Source organism: Papaver somniferum, chromosome 6 (genome assembly GCF_003573695.1).
Source record: "Papaver somniferum cultivar HN1 chromosome 6, ASM357369v1, whole genome shotgun sequence".
Lineage (NCBI taxonomy): Eukaryota > Viridiplantae > Streptophyta > Magnoliopsida > Ranunculales > Papaveraceae > Papaver > Papaver somniferum.
This window is the reverse complement of record NC_039363.1, coordinates 7,277,787-7,299,424: the sequence shown is the minus strand read 5'-3', so window position 1 is coordinate 7,299,424 and position 21,638 is coordinate 7,277,787. Positions and strand designations below refer to the sequence as shown.

At 37.7% G+C, this 21,638-nt stretch overlaps 3 protein-coding genes across 4 annotated transcripts; 1 reads left to right on the top strand and 2 right to left on the bottom strand.

Annotated features, from left to right (window-relative positions):
• Window positions 1–226: 226 nt before the first annotated feature.
• On the top strand, window positions 227–8,452 carry LOC113286834 (calmodulin-binding transcription activator 2-like). 2 transcript variants are annotated; one of them, XM_026535460.1, is made up of 13 exons: window positions 227–553; window positions 3,203–3,322; window positions 3,424–3,539; window positions 3,690–3,778; window positions 4,043–4,085; window positions 4,505–4,637; window positions 4,798–4,917; window positions 5,047–5,105; window positions 5,381–5,875; window positions 5,982–6,631; window positions 6,799–7,375; window positions 7,491–7,811; window positions 8,038–8,452. In XM_026535460.1, exons 1-13 carry the CDS (start codon window positions 505–507, stop codon window positions 8,152–8,154), a joined length of 2,889 nt encoding a protein of 962 aa, XP_026391245.1. In that variant the 5' UTR covers window positions 227–504; the 3' UTR covers window positions 8,155–8,452. The 2 variants fall into 2 exon arrangements, with proteins under 2 accessions (XP_026391245.1, XP_026391244.1); XM_026535459.1 differs by having other exon boundaries at window positions 228–553; window positions 4,798–4,926.
• A 353-nt stretch (window positions 8,453–8,805) lies between these two features.
• LOC113286832 (multifunctional methyltransferase subunit TRM112 homolog A-like) lies at window positions 8,806–10,577 on the bottom strand. Its single transcript, XM_026535458.1, has one exon. It carries the CDS (start codon window positions 10,474–10,476, stop codon window positions 10,108–10,110), a length of 369 nt encoding a protein of 122 aa, XP_026391243.1. The 5' UTR covers window positions 10,477–10,577; the 3' UTR covers window positions 8,806–10,107.
• Window positions 10,578–10,750: 173 nt separating this feature from the next.
• LOC113286831 (universal stress protein A-like protein) lies at window positions 10,751–15,119 on the bottom strand. The gene is made up of 4 exons (XM_026535457.1): window positions 14,824–15,119; window positions 11,945–12,066; window positions 11,676–11,794; window positions 10,751–11,053 (listed from the first exon to the last, which is right to left on the bottom strand). The coding sequence occupies exons 1-4, from the start codon at window positions 15,050–15,052 to the stop codon at window positions 10,945–10,947; spliced, it is 579 nt and encodes a 192-aa protein (XP_026391242.1). The 5' UTR covers window positions 15,053–15,119; the 3' UTR covers window positions 10,751–10,944.
• Between the last annotated feature and the right edge of the window lie 6,519 nt (window positions 15,120–21,638).

The following is a 21,638-nucleotide window of genomic DNA, read 5'->3' as shown; positions in this document are numbered from 1 at the left end:
GTTGACTGTCCCCAATTTCATGAGTTTTTAAGATAAAAACAGGAGACTGTCTCCCGTTTGGTATTTGAATTAGGAGGACAAACATACAAATCTCCTACAGTCCATGAGATGGAAAATGAACGACTCAGTCAACGGAAGTGGGGGTTATTATTTGTTACCTAGTACTGTATTATTGGAGGAGGAGGACTATATTACAGAATCGTCATTTCCTGGTAAATTCCTTCATTTCCACTTAGGCAGGCGTATCTAACACTCACCCTCGCTTTCTCTCTCTCCTCCTTTCCCCTTTTGTTCTTCTTCTCACTTTCTCTCGTATTTCTTTCTACTGGTAATTCTTCTCTGTTTCACACCAACAAACACAGTTTCATCTCCTATTAATTCTTCTTCTTTTCTTCATCTCATTTATTACCCAATTCTTCTTTCAAATTTCATGAAACAAGGACAAGACGGCGTTCATTTTTTCAAGAACTAGGGTTTGATTCAATTTTGAGATCGTAATTTTCCATGACGGAGAATACTAGTTCAAGGAGATACAATCCGGCTGATAAATTAGGTATGTATCGATTTTCTTTTTCTGGATCTATTATAATATTCCTGTTTAGTGGACTGCTCACTGGAGTTAGCTTTGACTTGCGTTTGACTGAAATTTTAATCCAACTGTTTCCTGCTTGAAATTTTCATTCTACAGTAGGTGGGGAAAACAATTTTAATGTTTACGAGTGTATGAATTATGTAAGACTTGGTGCAATAATGTTTTATTTGATTATCGTGTGGAGAAGAGAGAGCCATAGAGGATATGGTTAGTTTTGATTTTTCTGTGATTGCTTGCTAGTTTGATTAAATAAGATTAATTGATCATGGTCCACCTGCTAATTGTGTGTGGTAGCAATTTGGCGATGTAGTGGCCACATCCTATTGTAGAAAAATGACAGTATCTTGTTCGTAACTGTTATTGTGCTGGTGATGGTATTGGCAAGAAGATTAGATCAGTGTTGTTACTAAATGTAATTTTGAGTTACTCACTAGGTCTAACAAGAGATGAGGATAGAGAGGGTACAAGGAAATCTTTGACACGGTTTGTTAGTATTAAAAATGTCTTCTTTCCATAGGATTAGGATATAACCAAAGACCTTGGAAATAATACGGATGCATGCTAGGTTTTTCTGATGTGGGTACGGTAAGCCAATAACATTGGGGTGTTATAGAGCTACAAGGAATATTAGGGAGTATAACTGAGAGAAATTGCTAAGTGGCTCACTCACTAGGAAATTGTAGGAGTGTAATATGAAGGTTGGATAGGATTGACTCGCCTCTTAATTGTGTTCATGTGATAAATGACTATGATCTCACTAATAAATTGGATGTATGCTGTCCTACTATGCCACATGCTTAGGATCACATTCTAGAGGTTAACCAATTGAAATCTAGTGTCACATGGACACATTTTAAAGGTGTGTCGACAAAATTCTAATAGAAATTTTGTGGACATTCCCTTAAACTGTGTTCACATGGCACTCAATTGTGATTGGTTAGTGTAAATGGACCATTCAATCTCACTCCGGTATTGCCAATCAAAATCAAGTGTCATGTGGATACATTTTAAAGGTGTATCAACAAAACATAATTTAGACCACAGCGTAAGACATAACTCAAGTGTGGATAGATTCTGATATTACTTATTGGATCTATTTAAGATTCCTGTTTAGTATACTTAGTGGAGTTTTCTCGACTTGCATTCGACTGTGAATAATTGGAACTGTGCTTCACTGTGAAACCTTGAAAATCTTATAGTTCTGCTTTAGAGAAAACCTAAAATTACTTGAGGATATTTCATACTAACATGTTACAAGACAGCAGTTAGGGTAAGCGAGTTAAGTAGAAAACTGTTTACTTTGAAGTGTGCGAATTACGCAGACTCGTGCAATTCTTAGTTTACAGTATGGGTTAGGTTCATTGTGATTGGATACGGGTCATTTTTTTTGCTGATCATTAGAATTTGATTAAGGAAGATGTACATGCTCTACACTGACCAGGTTTCACATGCTAATTGTGTGGTACAAATTTGAATATCATGTAGACAGTTAGATGCACTTTATAGGTAGGGTCACATGACACTCAATGACAGAGTCTAACGAGCAGTTCTTAACAGACCATACATAAAACACCTCAAACAACTACACAGAGGAAATAGAAAACCCTAAGGGACTGAATGCCATGGGTAATAGTAGTTATTGGCAAACAAATAAACTCCAATTTGACCCACCCCACTATTAGCCATGGCATGCAGCCTCTCTGGGTTATCTATTTCCTTTTAGGGTATAGTTGTTTGTTTGAGATGTTGTGTTTTAATATCAGCATGTAATAGCCAATAAGACTGGTGGATCGCACCCAGTTGTATATATAACCTATTAAGATCATATGCAATTTCTTCCTGGTAATGGTGGGCTATTTATTTAGCATATTTCTATTCCGAACATATTCTTCATTCATGACACGTCCATGCTCTGAAACAGTATTTCTGTATTGTGATACCTGTTATAAACATTTTATTTCTCTAAAATCAAACGGATATAGCAACTGATTATGTAATGAGTGAGATTCCTAGTCTGACCTCTCATCAAATTTCCAAAAGAACTCTTCTCTTTTGCATCACAATAATTTTCTTTTCCAGGTGATTATCTTCTCCCCTCCTGGGACTGGGAGCTGCCACTGTGTGCACATGAATTTGCTTGCTTTAATATGGTCTAGAAAATAGAAAGTGAGGACAGCTTATTAGCTATTTCTTGCTTTGAAATTTATTTATCAACTCAGAACGAAAATCGAAATTTCAGAATCAAAATGGTCTGGATCATAAATTTATAAGCAAATAACTATTAAGGGCATAATTTGTATATTGTTTATAAATGGGGTCTAACTCGGCACAAAAGCTATGAGAAGAGCCCCAATCAGAAGAGAAAGAGAGCCTGCAAATTTGCACAGAGAGACTAAGTCAAGCTCAAGTAGCGATTACAAATTCAATTTCAGTAGAAATCACTATAATAGAAAGTTTGGTAAGTCGTGAAATTTAGGTAACTCATAATTGTGCTGTACCCAATGCTGTCGTCAAAATTACAAGACCGAATTAGATGATGAGTTGAGGTACAAGTTGTGCAACTGTGATATTATGTTCTCATCATACACACTTGTCTTGTGCTGGATGCAGATGTTGAACAGATACTTGCTGAAGCACAGAATCGTTGGCTGCGTCCTCCTGAGATTTGTGAAATCCTTCAAAATTATCGGAAGTATCAAATCGCTCCATCGCCTCCGGATAAGCCACCTAGTATGTTTTCTTAACCAAACTGTTATTAGTACTATGTGATATGCTTATAGTAATTTATGGTTCACCAGTTATCTTGGATTTACATTAATTTTCCGCTCTAGGTGGTTCGCTTTTCCTTTTCGACCGCAAGATATTAAGATACTTCAGAAAGGATGGCCATAATTGGCGGAAGAAAAAAGACGGAAAGACGGTCAAAGAAGCTCATGAGAAACTGAAGGTAATTTAAGTAGGCTTCTCCTTTTTTTTGTTTACTTCCGATCTTGTTTTTTCAAATTCGATTCTATCTTCCCATTGTGTATTATTCATGCTGTACTCTCTCATAGTACGCTTAGCAGCATGCGATACTAACATATATACATGATTTTAGGCTGGGAGCATTGATGTTCTGCATTGTTACTATGCCCATGGTGAAGACAATGAGAACTTTCAAAGACGATGTTATTGGATGCTCGAAGAGTGAGTATAAAAAGCAGATTCGTATTAGACGCTAACTATGCTTTCTTTCAACCTGTATGCTTGTTTCTGCTGGTCACATGTCACCTACACTTTCTTTAAGGAAATCACATTTCTTCAGTAAATGCAAATGTGGCAAACATATAATGTTCTACAAATGTACAACTTCCAGGGAAGATGTTATGTTTATTGGTTCCCTTTGTTTCCGTAATAATAATCTTTTGTCAGAGTAATCATTTTGGTTCGTATATGTTTCTGATGATGCAGGGATTACATGCACATTGTCCTTGTCCACTATCTCGAAGTGAAGGTTGATACTCTCCCCAAATTTACTAATTTTAGGAATGTAATTATAATCCTTGTCATGTTTCCAAAGGATTAAATGACAGTATGGTAACACTTGGAAAAAAATTGTTTCAAGCATCTGTCAAATAAGTTTTCTGTTTCACTAGTTTGTTCCTCAAAACAGTTCTTGTGAGGTCCCTTAGTGGTTGCCAGATAGTACCTTTCACCACTTAGATTAGTCACCTTAATTCCATTTTATCCATGACATTTCGGCATAAGGGGCCTAAAATAATTACTATTTTTCTCCAATAGTTAATTAATGAAAATAAAAATAAATATTTCAATAATACGACTGATTTTTTGTTGCCTATATTTAGTTTTGATATTTATTATTTTTGAGTTATATATTATATATACTGACTCGATTTTTTTTTTATTTCTTAGGGGAACAGAACCAGCTTTGGCTTCCCTGGCTCTAAGACAGTCAGTCCTGTCTCATCTAATTGTTTGCGTTCCCCCACCGATTCCACCAGCCTCGCTAGTGCTCAGACGTCAGACTATGATGAAATAGAATCTGGTATTCTTGTTTTCTCTATAAGATAAAAATATTATTTTTTCATCGATTTCTCTCATAGTAGGATTCGTAATCATTTCATTGGTTACAGTTTTAAGAAATTCTTTTTTTACTTGAATTTTTTGTTCAAGAAGATTCACTTAAACTTTTAATTTTGTTGCAGCTGAATCTCGTCAGCCAAGTTCCACATACCAACCTTTTTATGAGGTTCCACAGTCCAACATATTGGAGAACCAGATAGATCCTGAGTTGTTCAACTCATACTTTCCAGTTACATCCACAAGTAACCATCGTACGCATCATTTTATCATTTTTAAATGATGTTCATCTTCTACTAGTTGAAAAAGAAGGCTTATTAGTTATAGTCTTTCAGTTTCGTGATTTCTCATACCGAACTGATTCTTTTTGGCAGATGATTTCAGTCAAACAGCTAATGCTGGAATGAATTTTATTCCTCTTACTCAAGAACAAGTAAGTACATTATGCGTTGGTCCGCAATGCTATTCATTTTGATTTTTCATAGGAAGACCGATAAACTTAAACCTGTACATGTAGTATCTCATGTTTTGATTAAAAGACATATCACTATGCCTGTATTTTAGAAAAAAAAAGCCACTCAACCATATTTCCTGAATTTTTGTTTTTGAAGTTTGGAGACTTGCTGCTGTGTTTCTCATTGGCCTTTTAAGTTCATTATATTAGTCGGGAAAACTGAATTTGTTTCAACGTAAAAATTTTCTCATCAGATTGCTTTAGGAATGGATAATTCATATGTGCCCAAATGGTCAGTCGAACAGACAACTCATTATATCAGCGCTCCCGAGCCTTTTGCTGGACATAATGAGCAAAAAGATGTGCATGTTCTGGAGGGTGATCTTCAAAATCGGCTTTCAGATGCAGAACTTGGAGGGATACTCAAATCATTTTTAGAGAATGATCTTCCAGTAGATGGAACTGTTAATTATCCTTCCATGCCAAAGAAAAAGCCACTTCTAGAGAAGTCTAGAACTGATAGCTTCAACCGGTGGATGAGTAAGGAACTTGGGGAAGTAAACGATTCACATACAAAATCTAGTTTCTACTGGGATAGCACAGAAAGCGAAAATGTGGTTAACAATGCCAACATACCTCCTCAATTGAACTTGGATGCTTACTTGTTGAGTCCCTCGGTCGCTCAGGACCAGCTCTTTAGCATTACTGACTTCTCACCTAATTGGGGTTACACGAATTCAGAATCTAAGGTATTAAATCTTATGTCCCCTTTTTTACTTTATGTCATCATCACTAGAAATAGTACGGTAGTACCCTATTCTTGGTTTTAATCATCCATCCTTGTGTTTTAATTAGGTTATAATAACTGGAACTTTCTTGAAGAGTCAGCAAGATTTAGGAAATTGTAGATGGTCATGCATGTTTGGGGAGACGGAGGTTCTGGCAGAGGTGTTAGGAGACGGTGTTCTTCGTTGTCAAGCACCTCTCCACTCAGCAGGGAGAGTTCCTTTTTACATAACATGTTCCAACAGGCTGGCTTGTAGTGAAGTGAGAGAATTTGAATTCCGAGAAAGCAATGTTCAAGATTTGGATATGACTGATCGTTATACCAGCATTATGAGTGATATGTATCATCATGTAAGATTTGGTAAATTACTATCTCTTAAAATTGACAGTAAGGTCAGTTCTTTAATGAAAGAAGAAGAAGACGAGTGGTTCCAAATGATAAAGAGCACTTCAGAGGAGGACTTTTTCCCTGGTAAGCAGAAGGAGCAAAGGCTTCAAAAGATGCTGAAAGAGAAGCTCCATGTATGGCTGCTTCAGAAAGTAACTGAAGGCGAAAAAGGTCCTACTGTGTTAGATGAAGAGGGTCAAGGTGTTCTACATTTGGCTGCAGCGCTTGGTTATGATTGGGCAATTGAACCAACTATTTCTTCAGGTGTTAGTATCAACTTCCGTGATGTCAATGGATGGACTGCACTTCACTGGGCAGCATTTTGTGGCAGGTATGAAACTTACAAATGATCCAATCTTCATTCCATCATTGTTACCGACTCTGAAGTCCAGTGATAATTTAAAAGCTGATTTATTTGAATTAAAATTTTCTGTAAAACAAAAGCGGATCTTATGCTTTCTAATGTTCTCACCTTTTTTCTTTTTATATTTATCCCAGGGAGCGAACTGTTGGTGTTCTTGTATCTTTGGGAGCTGCTCCTGGAGCACTATCAGATCCTAGTCCCAAATTTCCTTCTGGGAGAACACCTGCAGATCTTGCTTCTGCCAATGGACACAAAGGAATTGCTGGTTACTTGGCAGAGTGTTCCTTGACCACCCATCTTTCTACGCTTGCTTTGAAGGAAAGAAAGGAAAATGACCTTCGAGAGACCTCCGATGTGACAGCTGTACAAACACTTTCAGAGCGTAGTCCAACACCAAACACTGTTGGTATTCCGGATGTGTCACTAAAGGATTCGTTAACTGCTCTTTGTAATGCAAATCAAGCTGCTGCTCGTATTCACCAAGTCTTCAGGGTTCAGTCATTCCAAAAGAAACAGTTAATTGAAATTAATGATGATAAAGTAAATATGTCAGATGAGCGTGCCCTGTCACTTGTGACCATGAAGTCAAATAAGTCTGGACGATATGATGAACCTGTGACTGCAGCTGCAGTTCGAATTCAAAACAAATTCCGTGGTTGGAAAGGGAGAAAGGACTTTCTGGTTACCCGACAACGGATTGTTAGGATCCAGGTAAACCTATATTCTGACCTTCAGTTATGACTTCATCGTCTTTCAGTATTTATTATTTCATGGCTAAACTCCCACTAATATATTTATTTGACTTGACTCCTGGTGTTGAAAAAAGGCTCATGTCAGAGGGCACCAGGTCAGAAAACATTACAAATCAATCGTCTGGTCGGTAGGAATTGTGGAGAAAGTAATTTTACGCTGGAGAAGAAAAGGCAGAGGCTTGCGTGGTTTTAGGGATGAAGCACTTCCAGAGGCTCCCTCTTCAAGCCTAACCGCAAAAGAAGATGATGATGATTTCCTGAAGGCAGGCAGAAAACAGACGGAGGAAAGGCTAGATAAAGCACTCTCCCGGGTGAAATCCATGGTCCGGTATCCTGAAGCAAGAGATCAATACCGTAGGCTGCTGACTGTTGTCACAGAGATTCAGGAATCCAAGGTACTAGCTTTTTCCAGTAATTGTGATGTCAAAAGAGTGTAGTTGTTAAAAAAATTCGACCTCTACACATGGGTTTCAACTACTCTACTTATTTTTATTGTTGTTGTTGGTGCTAAGACTTGATCCCACACCTTAAACATGACTGCACACCATAACAACCACTCAGGTAGTGGGAGCTCGGTACCACTCTACTTACATGATGCTATAATTTGTTGTTCTTTTACAGGCCATGAATGATTGGGATCAAAACACTGCAGTAGAACCAGTGGGCGGCGGCTATGATGACTTGATCGACTTAGAAGCGCTACTGGACGATGATACTTTCATGTCAACGCTTCAATAGCATTCCCCCACCCACAGCATAAAAATAACTCTCTTGTAAAAAGAATTGTTTCTGTTTTCAGCTCCTCTTTTAGGTTACTGACTAACTGGCTCAGTGTATTGGTAGGTATTTAGTAAATTATATGTAACTTATTGGATTGACAACCTTGCTGCAAAGGTTTACTTCTCTTGCTGTTTTGTGGTTTATGCAGTGTCAGACAAGTGAAGTTTTATTCTGAACTAGTAGTAACTTTTGGTATCTCACCAAATTGATAGTTTTATTTTAGACAATATCACTACAATCTTCTATTTTTTTGCAAGTCATTTATGAACAGAATTTTCAACTCTTTCTTTACCTCACCCGGCTAACTCAGTTTGTCAATCTTTGTTTCTGCTACACCAATGAATACAAAGTTCAATAGTTTGTCAATCTTTGTTTCTACTGCACCAATGAATACAAAGTTCAAAGAATAGGAAGTTGTCCTATTCGTAGTCTGTTTTAGTATATTATATCTTTGCAAAGCAAATCTGTGATACAAAAATGGACGACGCAGCTTCCTTAGCTGATGCTTTGGAGGATGAGGAATGGAAAGGCATACTGCTCAAGCAGGAACAAAGAGGCAAATAGTGCTTGAGGAAGGTCATACAACTGGTTACAGACAATCAATTGAAGTACAACTAACCCAAAAAATTGAGAACTAACAAACTGGGCCAACAGAATAACCACAAAGTAAAGCAAAAGAAGACGCAAACAGGGCAAAAACAGAACCCCATGAAAAGAAACCAAAAACTAACGAATCTAAAATATTGCTCATAAGGCCGTCCAAGCTTTGATAGCGAATCAGGTCTAATGCCCGAACTGAATGTTATTAATTTGTATTCAGCCAACATCTTGCAAAGATAAACCATGAACATTTGAATAACAGCCTTGGAATCTGACAGACTGAGAATCCCATACCATCCCTGTTGCACTGCCCATTCAGCAGGTCTAACAATCGCAATCATTTCTGCAACATAGATGGTGGCTGGTCCAAGACCACCTGATTTAGCATAAATGAAAGCACCCAAATTATCCCTACATAAGAAACCACATCCAGATGTACCTGGATCACCTCTAGAGGCTCCATCACAACAAATGATTTTAACTGGAGGAGGGGGAAGACTGAGAAAACATTCAACAAAAATTTTGGAGTCTGCCGGACAACGGCACGACCAGCACAGCAGTCCAGAGACCAGCTGAGAACTACCATCTACAGAGGAAGCCCCAACTTTCTTAGCTAATGTGGATCAAGGAGTGCGGAGGCAAAGTGCTAGAGAGAAGCCGCATGATTGAGTTTAACAATATCCTTTAACGATGCAATGTTTCTGATTAGTCTGGTGACAATGACAGCATCAACCAGGACTTTGCAAATTGCAACATCATTCTCACTAAATTTAGACATTCAACTAGAATATAGCACCTATATTCAGCACTAGAAAAGAGAAGTTTCATTCTAAAGCTCATAGACAACATCACTCCAATGCAATTTGCAAGAAACAAATGCCAGTTAACCATGTAACTCAGTTCTCCAATCAGTTTACACTGTTGAAATCGTTCTCGCTAAAATTTAGAATCCAAGAACTTAAGCTACTGAATCAAACAATATTTAAAAGACGCTGATTGAAATTTTGAAATCCTAAGCTAGCATTTGTGGAGCAGATTCAGTGAGATTAGACTCATCCATGGTGAAATCTCCATGGATGCATATAGATACAGGGTTTAGGGTTTTGCATTTCACAAACATATAAGAGTCTAGAGAAATAATTCAAGCAGACAAAATCAAACACCAAACCAAACCAAATCTTTATAGAGTAGAAGATTAATGTATGAATTAAAACCCTAATCTCATATTTCATCACACTTAAAAACCCTAATTTTCATCATCAGATATGAAATCTCACCAGCTACAGAAGATAAAAAAAAAATATAAAAATCTCAAACCTCGTCTTCATTAAGAAGCATATTAGGAATCCCTTTAACAACAGGAAACTTCCTCCCAGTTTCAGGACAAACAAGTGCACCTTCTTCAAGATGAAGTTCCAAAAGGGCATGATGAAATCTCTTCAAAAACTCATCACTCTCAAGCATAGGCGAATCAACTTCTTCAGGTAATTCTTCATAACCCATTGATTTCGCGGCATCAACTAATGCTTTCCATTCAATCTTAACAAACATGTTTCTGATGAAATCTGAATTGAATTCAACTTCTTTGACTTCGTGTTTAACTATTTCTAAACCTAATGGAAATCCATTTGTTACTCCTTTGATGTTGCAGGACAGCATGTTGTGCGTTAGAAGCCTCATCTCGATCGATCTCTAAATCTCACAGTCACAGACTCGAAGGCAGAAGATGAAGAAGAAGAAACCCTAAATTAGAACTGGAATGAGTTTGGCTTATTTATGCCCCCCAAACTTTTTCTTATACGACCCTCGATCTGAGTCTCTTGTACCGACTCGGTCATAATAGTTTGTCAAACAGATGGATCGGTCAAGCTCGGAGTCAAAATTAGTCGAGCAACGAAGCAAAAAGAGTAACCAGAGCGCCAAAATTTGCAGAATATGGTGAAACTAAAGGAGAAAAAATATTTGCAGAACAATCAAAAGCAAGTGCATTCTGAAGAACAGATAGTTTTTCTTACACTTCATATATCATACAATAGTTGTCTCGGTGGCTTTTTTATGAAGAGCATTCTGTTTACTTTTCATTTGTTTTCTCTCTCAATCATATGTACTTTTCACTCTTAAAATGTTTTAACAACAATCCGGAAACATTTAGTCATCAACAGGGTCTTGTGGCATATCCTCTTCCTTGCGCTTGATGGTGATAATGGGGCACTCTGCATGTTTCTGACAGAATTCGCTCACTGTTCCAACGAATACCCTGTTATGTAACAAGTCAACATGTAAGTGTCCTGGAAATTTCCAAATAATAACCGCCCAAGAAGAAATTTCGAACAAATTTTATCTCTTAGAGAACATGATATTCCAAGATGTATTCATTGAAATGATACATATTACAGCCAAGGAAATGAGATACCCACAATGAAGTACTTTAAACGAAGTAGTAAGAGTACTGCCATTACATATTCAAATATTACAAAATGAATGAATGAATGGTTGAACTGAGAAAGGTGATCTCAAAACTGTCAACTCGAAGTCTTAGCAATTTTGTTTGGATTGTTTTCACACATCTAAGTCAACCATTTGGATTGTTTTCACACATCTAAGTCAACCAAGAATGGAACACGAAAGATGAACTAAGCATGTATCACTCAAAGTCTTAGCAATTTTGTTCAGATTGATTTCACACATGTAAGACAACCAAGAATGGAACTGGAATGATGAACTAAGCATGTATCACAAATAACAAATCTGAACGGAGAGCATGCACTATTGCTATGAATACCTCAGAGGCATAGCATAAGGTACATGTCAACATGAATACAGGTAGATACTAAACAAACACAGTAAAAATTACTAATGTGAACATCGAATTTCGTTACCTCTGGAAAGGACCAAGACCACGACATCCCACGACCAGCAGATCTGGTTTAACTCTCCTCACCTCATGGCAAATCACTTCTTTAGCATCACCACTCTTGATCCATGCTTCACAGGAAATCTAGAAACATTCCATAATAATAAATATGGTAGCCATTTGCAAAACTATACAATGCAAACAAATTTCATCATACACCGTAAAAGAATAATGTACATGTTTGAATGTCTTGTGTGTGCGGTGATGAGAGAGGAGAAAACAAGGAGATTATACCCCAATCTGATGACATCTTTCTACAAAGTGTTCCAGCAAATGAAGCCCTCTTTTCCTGTCCCTACTCTTCAAAGCTTGAAAGTCTGCTGGAGATGCAAAAATGCTGTCCATATCATCGAACCCTAGCAAAAGTAAGATGCAAAAGGCCTATTAGATATTTCCCTCCATACTACCAGGAACAATCAACAAGAGAAACGGAGTTGGTAGTCGTATACAGAAAATTGGTGATCTCCAAATTTTTGGAACAATAATGAGTAATAAAGCATCCGAACAGGACTTTTGATGCAAAGATATCAGTGAAGAATAAGAAGAGAGCTAAGTATAACTAGAGTAAACAAACTTGCAAAAGAAATGACAAACAATTCATAGAAGCTTAGCCATAAGAGCGTTGACGTATAGAAATGAGAGACTTCGCCCAATGTAGATACTTACTAGAACAAAAAAACTTAAGATGGTAACTACCTAAAATGGATTGTGGCTCCCTATGTTAACTCAATTAGGAAGAAAAACATTGCAATATACAAGTAACACAACAGTTCTAAACATGTAGTTATTCTTTTCACCAGGAAAATATAATTAAACCCTTCTCCAGTTGATGTTATATTCAGCTGAAACACACAAATTTACAGCGCAATGAACTAACAAACCGATTCCTAAACACCATAAACATAACTTGCGTGAAGTACTTTACTATGGATCAATCAAGTACAATTGTCACAAACGCTCATCTGGCGGATGAACAACTTACACATTCCTACATTAGCTGGTAACGGAAGCAAAGGGATACAATCGAAACAAGAACCCTAGCTACAAATTCTCTTATAAATTCAAAAAATCATGCATTCCACAAACTTCCACCAGAACTGAAATTCACCGTTATTTCATTCCTTGTACTATTATTTTGGCAAAATTAAACTAAAACCCTAATTATTTGTATGTTGAGTTTAACTTGATGAAGGGGTTTTAAATCAAACAGACAGTGAGAATATGATGATAAGCTGGTGAGACTGTTTTGTGGCAAATTGAAAATAACCTAAAAGAGGAAAAATGGGAGGTGTTTAAGCAATGGTCGCAATAATTTACGTTGCATCTATCTAGCATCTGCAAGTACTAATTGTTTTGTTTGACTTAGTCCGAATGTTCTAGTTAGCGCCATAGTTCTGCAAACTCTGCAGTTTCAATAACTGCGAGCAAAGAGCATTTAGGGAATTTCATCTCAGAAATATGGGATGCTAAGTCCCAAGAATGGCATCCAAATCTCGATAGAAAGGAATTGACATAATCCATTGCAATCTACATCCCAAACCTTAAGGTATCAGTGAAGAATAAGAAGAGAGCTAACTATAAATAGAGAATACAAACTTGCAAAAGAAATGACAAACAATTCGTAGAAGCTTAGCCGTAAGAGCCGCGACATACAGAAATGAGAGACTTCACCCAATCTAGCATTGCAATATAATTGCTACGACAAAAAAAACTTACAGCGTGTTCGGTTGGGAGAATTGAGAGCTCAGTAATCCGATTACAAGGTAATCACCGCAATTCTCTGAACCGAACACAGTTTTGGAGCCAGGAATCCAATTCCTGGAGAATTGAATTACCCCCAAAACCCAGATTTCAATTGCATCAGTAGATGGGTGGAATAGAATCGAATTCCAGGGAATCAACGTAAAATGTCAAAATTATCGCTTAATGATCGGATATTTATTACAGTTTTTACTCATAACAAGAGACGAAGTTGAACAAGGTTGGTGGTGGTGGATGGTGATGGTGGCGGTGATGTTGGTGGTTGGTGGTGGTGGGGTGGTAATGGTATTGATGACGGTAGTGGTTTCTGCTGGTGGCGATGGCGGTGGTTTCTGCTGGTTGTGATGGTGGTGGTTGCTGCTGGTGGTAATGGTGATGGTGGTAGTAGTTTCTTCTTTACATTCTGATGTATTATTTGATTGTAATTGTGATTATGGAGATGATGAGATTGAAGAAACAGGGACATTTAAGGTGATTTGATTAATTTGGATTACTAGGAATTCGATTATCTCAACCAAACAATATTTTTTTGATCAAGGAATCCATTCCTTGGAACTGAATTTCAGGAATTGAATTAACTCGTAATTGAATTCCTTAGACTTTAAAACTTTGAAACGAACACGCTGTTAAGAGGGTAACTACTAAACGGATTGTGGCTCGCCATGTTAACTCAAGTTAGGAAGAGAAAGTGTTGCAATATACAAGTACCACAACAGTTTTAAACATGTAGTTATTCTTTTCACCAGGAAAATAAAATTAAACCCTTCTCCACTTGATGTTACATTCAGATGAAAACACAAATTTACAGCACCATGAACTAACAAGCCGATTCCTAAACACCATTTACAAATATAACTTGCGTGATACTATGGATCAATCAAGTAAAATTGTCACAAACGCTGATCTAGTGGCTGAACAACTACAGATTCCTATATTAGTTGGTCACAGAAGTAAAAGGATACAATTGAAACAAGAAATCATGTGTTTAAACTAAAACCATGTGTTCCACAAACTTCCAACAGAACTGAAATTCACCATTACTTGATTCCTTGTACCATTATTTTGGCAAAATCAAACTAAAACCCTAATTATTTGTCCATTATCAAATTATAGAACCGATTCATAAGCAATCTAAAACAAAAACCTACAAGAATCGGTAAAGTGTAAAGTCCTACAAGTACACACTACAATCAGAGGGATACAAAACCAAATCGTTCAGATCATAACCTTGTTTTCTAGTCCACTATTCCAAATTACACCGACATCAATTTCGCAAAACCTATAAAAATAAATTGTCTTACCGATTAAGAAATATCAAACAATTAGGGCAAGAAGGAAGAGAAAATACTAACCATCTTCATCAGTAACCTGAACATGCAGAAACATAAACTTGAAACCAGTAACATTGTTACGAACGATCTTTTCGAGAGTCCATTCAAATGCTCCTCTACTGCTTATGGATGGATGTGGATATCCTTTGACGGACGACTCGTTCACCGCCATTAAAATCCGAGTCACTGGATACGATTCATCGATACGTAAAGCTGCAACCGACTCCTCGACTGAACTAGAGCTCGCCATTTTTCTCTAGATCTCTGGAAAAATCAATCGAACAGGGTGATGTGTAAATAAATGAATTTGATTTCGTCGGTTTGACCTCTAATAGAAAATGGACCAGTTACGGAGACCCACTCACTCATTACGTATAAAAAGACAAAACTAAACATAAAAATCCAAGGTGACCAAACTTGTGGGACCCACTGAAATATTGGTATCCATTAAAACTCCATCGTAAACAAAATTGATACAAAAATCCCAAATTTTCAAAACTTGATATAAAAACCCCCAATTTTAATATGATGAAACCAAAATAAAATTTGATAAACCAATATTAAAATTTGGGGTTTTTGTATTACTTGTTATAGATATCAGGCTTTCAAAATATGGCTGACCACATTTAGTGGAACTCACTTATATTAAGAAATAAGTTAATCTCTTTTAGATTAACACAAAGTACATTAGTCCGTCAACTAAAGCCACGCATGTGGACTCGTGGCAACTCATGTTATAGCCACCTTGTATGTATTGGCGGTTAAGTTGGGCTATAAATAGCCTTGTATACTAGTGTAACAAGATGAATAGAAATGTCCAGTAATAAAACGCTCCATTCTTTCTCGTACACTCTGTATATACTTGTATGGTACTGCACACTACAAGCAATAGTATTCGGACTAAATAATTAGTAGCCGTTTGGTACAAAATATCTCCATTCGTATCATTGTGTTTACCATGCCCTTCTTAAATCACCTCTGATAGTTGGCGATTACATAACATGTTATTAGCACGAATTGCTCTACAGCAACCGGCATGGGATGGCGATACGGAAAAGTATAATTCTCCTCAACCCTTGCATATTTTATTCAACTATTGTTGAGTAGTTTTATGCTTAAATATTTACATTGTTTCCTATTTTGATTAGGACTTGTTAAAGAAAAAGTTGGACATCTAACCGTGTTTTGTATGTGTTATTCGGGGCACATAAAATATATGGTATATGAAGAGATATCCAAAATAGGTACGTGTTGGCAACAACTCATATTTATGATGTTATTCGATTTCCAAATTTAGCCAAATATTTGAGTTTTGTAGCGTTTTGCTATTATCCGCTTTAACCAGCCAACGGAAGGTTTCTCCGCGTCCTTTTGGATAGCGTAAAGAGTAAAATTACCTTTGTTGGTACACCAATGATTTTTGTGGTGTTATTGGTTTTAGTACCGGCAGAGCGAGGAATTATTGCATCCTAAGGGATAGCAAAATTTTAATACTCCTTTGTTATGATAATCTCTGGAATTCAAAGTCGTTCTACCTAAGGTCGGAATGCGATGAAAAATGGATATCGGGTTAACACGGTTAGCCAGTCTCTAGCAAGGTCCTTGAAATGACCTATAATTGATATCGAGACATTTTCTTTAACAAAAGGAACGTGTCCATATTTCAACTTTGATAAATTAATGTTTCGTCGACCCTGATAGAAAAAATTGTAGATTTTTCGTTATTACGTTAGAACCGTATATATTACATTTTGAATGTTTTCTTCCTTGTTTTCACCATTGATTTTTGTGGTAAATAGTTCGGCTTAATTTTCTGGAGAAGATATGTGCACCGTATAAAATGTTGTGGTGAGCAATAAGGAGAGCGGTATATTTTGCGCCCTTATGTGTTCCCGCTAGCTTTACGGCGTGCATTATATGCGCCTGGTGTGCTTGGGAACGACACACAAAAGACTTGCAAGTATACAAGGTCAAGTTTTAGTATAGAAAGTAAGAATGGGATCAGTCCACAGGGAGTGGGAGCATACAAGAAATTATCCTAAGCTATCAATGGGTGCAAAGCACTATGGCAGTGAGCAAGGCAAGGTAATATGGCAGATGCAAAGAACCAAAACAGTTAACAAACCAAAGCAGTTAACACAAGATGGCAAAACAGCAAAGATTAAATGGCAGAGGATATAAAATAAAAATAGCAGGGAACCAAGGCTGTAAGCCAAGGGAAGGGGGAGTTTGTGCACTGATTTCAGTGCACAACAGCTTCAAAATGCAAGAAAAACAGTGAAGGAAAGTAAATTTAGCAGGGAACAAAATAGAACTGAAATTATAAGTGATTTTAAAGGATTTGTGGTTAAGCCAAGGCTTAGAATCCACCTTGTGTCCTAATCAAACAACATATTTCTAGGTTGAGTTGAATATCATATGCATACATCTAGAAATGGAAGAGAACTAACTTGCTCATTAGTTTTCCCCTAGTATTGACTGTCTTTTGACAGAACAGTCAATCACAGGCACTATGAGCATTAGTTTCTTCCAATTGCTCAAACAAAACAGGGCATGGAGTTAACTATCCTAGCAACTTGTCATTTGACAGTGCATAAGGCTTCAACTGAGCCTTAGCTTAATGCTACTTAGCTCATGCTCAACATATTACATACACAAGCATTCATCATACAAGATAATTCAAACACAACACACAACATTCAAAAATCAACTGTGATAAAGGGACTGAATTTGAAATTGTAATGAAAATTTCTTCAAATGTCTACTGGCTAGTCCAGAGATCCCCCCTCATACACACCCACACTTCCTATTTATACCCACAGACCCAATTTCCCAAAACTACAAAATTGGGGTTCTTCCCCAAAAATCCCCAAAATCAAACAGTACATAATTAGGGTTTCTCACCTAATTCACTTAATTCAACCATACCCCTATCATCTCTGTTCTTCTCCATGCTTTTTTCAATTGAAAATTGGGGATAATTTCCCAAATACCTAATTTGGCAGAGAAATTAGGGTTTCGGATTTTACCTTCTTTGACGCGATTTCTCTTCAATCCACACTGACCCATCCTTCCTCTTGTTCTCCTACTCCATTCCCATGTGTCAGTTTGTCTCTAGCTTCACCTAATTTCTCTGCCATGTCCATCAATTCTTTTTCCCTAATTTTCAAAACCCTAGACTAGGGGAAATCAGTGAATAGGAAATGATGGGCACGTTAGAGGGATTTGGGAGTGATGATGATGGTGTTTGTTGGCAGTTGGTGGAAGTGGTGGTTGTGGAAGTGGAGTTGGTGGTGATGATGGCGGACATGGTGGTGGTACGGGTTCTGCAGACGGGGGAAGGAAGAAGAGATGGAGAAGAAAGAAGAAGTCGATAGAGTTAGGGTTAGGGGGCGTTTGGCTAGGGGTATAGGGTGTTCGATACTTTGGTGTTAGGCGGGTGCAGCGAGGTTTGATGATCTGCGACAATGAGCAATGGATGGGAAGATGGTAGGTGGATCCAACGGCGATACAGAGGTAAGCGTGGAGCGACCGTCGGATGAAGGGATGTAGCAAAACGGACGACCCAAGATGGAGATGGGCGTTGCGATGTAAAGCGGGGGCTTCGGAGTTTGATGTGCGATGATGGAGCAACCGTAGGATGCTGAAATGCTTCGATCTGACGGCTGAAATCCGAGACGGGCTTGGATAGTGGAAATGTGTTTGAGTAAGGGTTTTGGGCCTTGGGTATGCCAAGCCCATATCTTCTTTAAGGACAATTCTTCTTCTTCAAGACCATTCCTAGCCTCTTGGTTTTGTGCACAACGTTCTTCGCGGCTTCCTTGCGTAACTCCTCCCGGCTTTTCACTACTTTTCTGCTCTATTCCGCTCCGCAATTCATCCAAACTTTATTTATTACCTAAAAATATAAAATTAAGTAAGAAAAATATTTATTCTTGAAAACAATGAAAATACAGAATATGGGATAAAATGTAGAATTAATGCACAAAGGATGAGTTAAATGCCAACAAAAAGGGATAAATATATACAATATTTGGCACTCATCAAATACCCCCAAACCTGAATTTTACTTGTCCTCAAGTAAAACAAAACTAAGGAAATCCTAACTATACCACTGTCGCTGGTCTCTCGAATGCATTTAGCATATGCACTAAGCCTTTTAAACCACTAAGTGTCCCTAGTGGACGAGTTGAATTCTCGTGAAGGTTTACCAGAGGTGTGCCTACAAAACCTTAGGACAAAATATGAGCTCAGATTCCATGAAACGTGACATGTGCAAGACAGTTTAAGCTCACAACAAAGGAATATGTCAATCTAGCTGTCAAAGGCACAATCCTAGCACTGATAACAACTAAAGACATGTGATAAGAGTGTAAAGTGTATCTACACATGTGTAAAGAAAGATCGGATGTTATGACTACTAATCACCAAGAGATAGTTTCTCAGGCTAAGAACCGAGGTCGAAATCTAGCTAGCTGTCCGAACTTTACGAGAATTGTGAATGAGTAGGAGGTATTTCACAATCACTCGCGTTGTACATCAATGGCATGCACCCTTCCTTGCTTAATAAAACAAAAAATGACTCTTTACATGACTCTTATTTACATTGACTACTCACTTTTATTTTTGGACAAGAGAGAAATATTACAAAACATGGAAACTGATATTTACTTGATTTTTATTTTATTTTTATTTTTTTTGTATTTTTTTTTTTCTGAATTTTTCTGATGATTTTTTTTTAAAGATAAACATAAATTTTGATCTTTACAACATATTGACATTTTTGATATATGTACAAAAAGAAAGACAAATAATAATTACATGACTCTTAGCAAGAGGTAGCCCTTTTTGATGCACCCAGTAAAATTCGATGGTTGTCTTTCTTAATGTAACCTCCACCTTCTATCCCAACCAACCAAAGAACAAGCTAGTCAAGTTTCGTTCAGTATTCTAAAGTGATTGGCAATCGTAACTTCCGATAGAACACCTCAAGGATGAGGCTATACATGTATTGGTAGATCGTGCGCGTGCAAAGTTCTTATCACTATGTGAAATGTGCTAGAATAGGAGTGCCCAATCGTTCTAGACTAATAGCCCTACGTATAACATAAATGCACATAAATCAACTTTTCAAGGTAAATGAGCTCCATTTTTTATGATTTTTCATTTTTTAATTTTTTTGAAAAAGAAGAAGGAGTTCGTTTTCAATTATAGCATATTATCATGGTATCCATTCCATACCCCCAAACCTAAACTAAACATTGTCCTCAATGTTTCAAAATATGGAAAGAATTATAAAACAATATATGAAGAGGAACATGCTGAGTAGAGTAAAAGGAGAGAGAATACCCGATTGTACGGCGAAAGCTCGATTAAAACTCCGTTATTCAAGGCAAAAATCCATCATATTAGGAGTCACAATGGATGAGCACAAAATATATACACAAGGAAATAAAATATTCGACTAACACATTATCTACAAGAAAATTTGGTTTTTAATGGGATTGGACTTTTTGGGAAAAATTTGGTTTTGTCGGGAATGAAAACTTTTTGGTTATTTAGGGAAAGAGTGGACCAGTTTAGTCCACATAGACCGGGTCCTCCAGGTTGGTTGTTTCAATGTCGGGTGGAAATGGCTCGAGGAATGGCTTTAATCTCTGCCCGTTGACTTTGAAAACGTTCTTGTTGGAAACATCCTCCAGCTCTACAGCTCCATGAGGAAAAACTGTGCGTACTAGGTACGGACCCTTCCATCTGGAACGCAGTTTTCCTGGAAAAAGATGTAATCGGGAGTCATACAGCAAGACTTTCTGACCAGGAGTGAAAGACTTTCTTAGGATACGCTTGTCATGAAACAGCTTCATCTTCTGCTTGTACAGCTTGGCACTGTCATAAGCCTCATTCCTTAATTCTTCTAACTCATTGAGTTGAAGTTTCCGTTGTGCACCCGCCTTGTCGAGAGAAAAGTTAAGTTTCTTGATAGCCCAGTAAGCTCGATGCTCTAATTCCACAGGAAGGTGACATGGCTTTCCATACACCAGACGATAAGGGGACATGCCAATTGGTGTCTTATAAGCTGTTCTATAGGCCCACAAAGCATCATTCAATCTCAATGACCAATCTTTCCTGGACGGGTTGACCGTCTTCTCCAGAATGTGCTTAATCTCCCTATTAGAAACTTCCACTTGTCCACTAGTCTGAGGGTGGTACGGAGTAGCAACCTTGTGGGTTATGCCATACTTGCGTACTAAAGACTCAAAGTACTTGTTGCAGAAATGCTAACCACCGTCACTGATTATAGCTCTAGGGGTACCAAAACGTGAAAATATGTTCTCCTTCAGAAATGAGAGTACCACCTTGTGGTCATTCGTCTTGGTTGCAACAGCTTCGACCCACTTCGAAACGTAATCAACAGCAACTAGGAGGTATAATTTACCTTCAGAAGTAGGGAATGGACCCATGAAGTCAATCCCCCACACATCAAATAGCTCAACGATCAGAATCGGATTCAACGGCATCATGTTTCTCCTCGAGATACTTCCTAGTTTCTGACAGCGCTCACAAGCAATACAACACTCATAACAGTTTCTAAACAACGATGGCCAGTAAAACCCACACTGCAAGATCTTTGCAGCGGTTTTCTTGGCACTAAATGCCTCCACATGCTTGGTCATGACAGAAAGATATCACATCTTTCTGTTCATGTTGGGGACACATCTCCTAATGATTTGGTCTCGGCAGTACTTAAACAAATATGGGTCATCCCAAAGGAAATGTTTAACTTCAGCCAAGAACTTGAGCGGTCTTGTCTCGACCAACGTGAGGGCATCCTACCT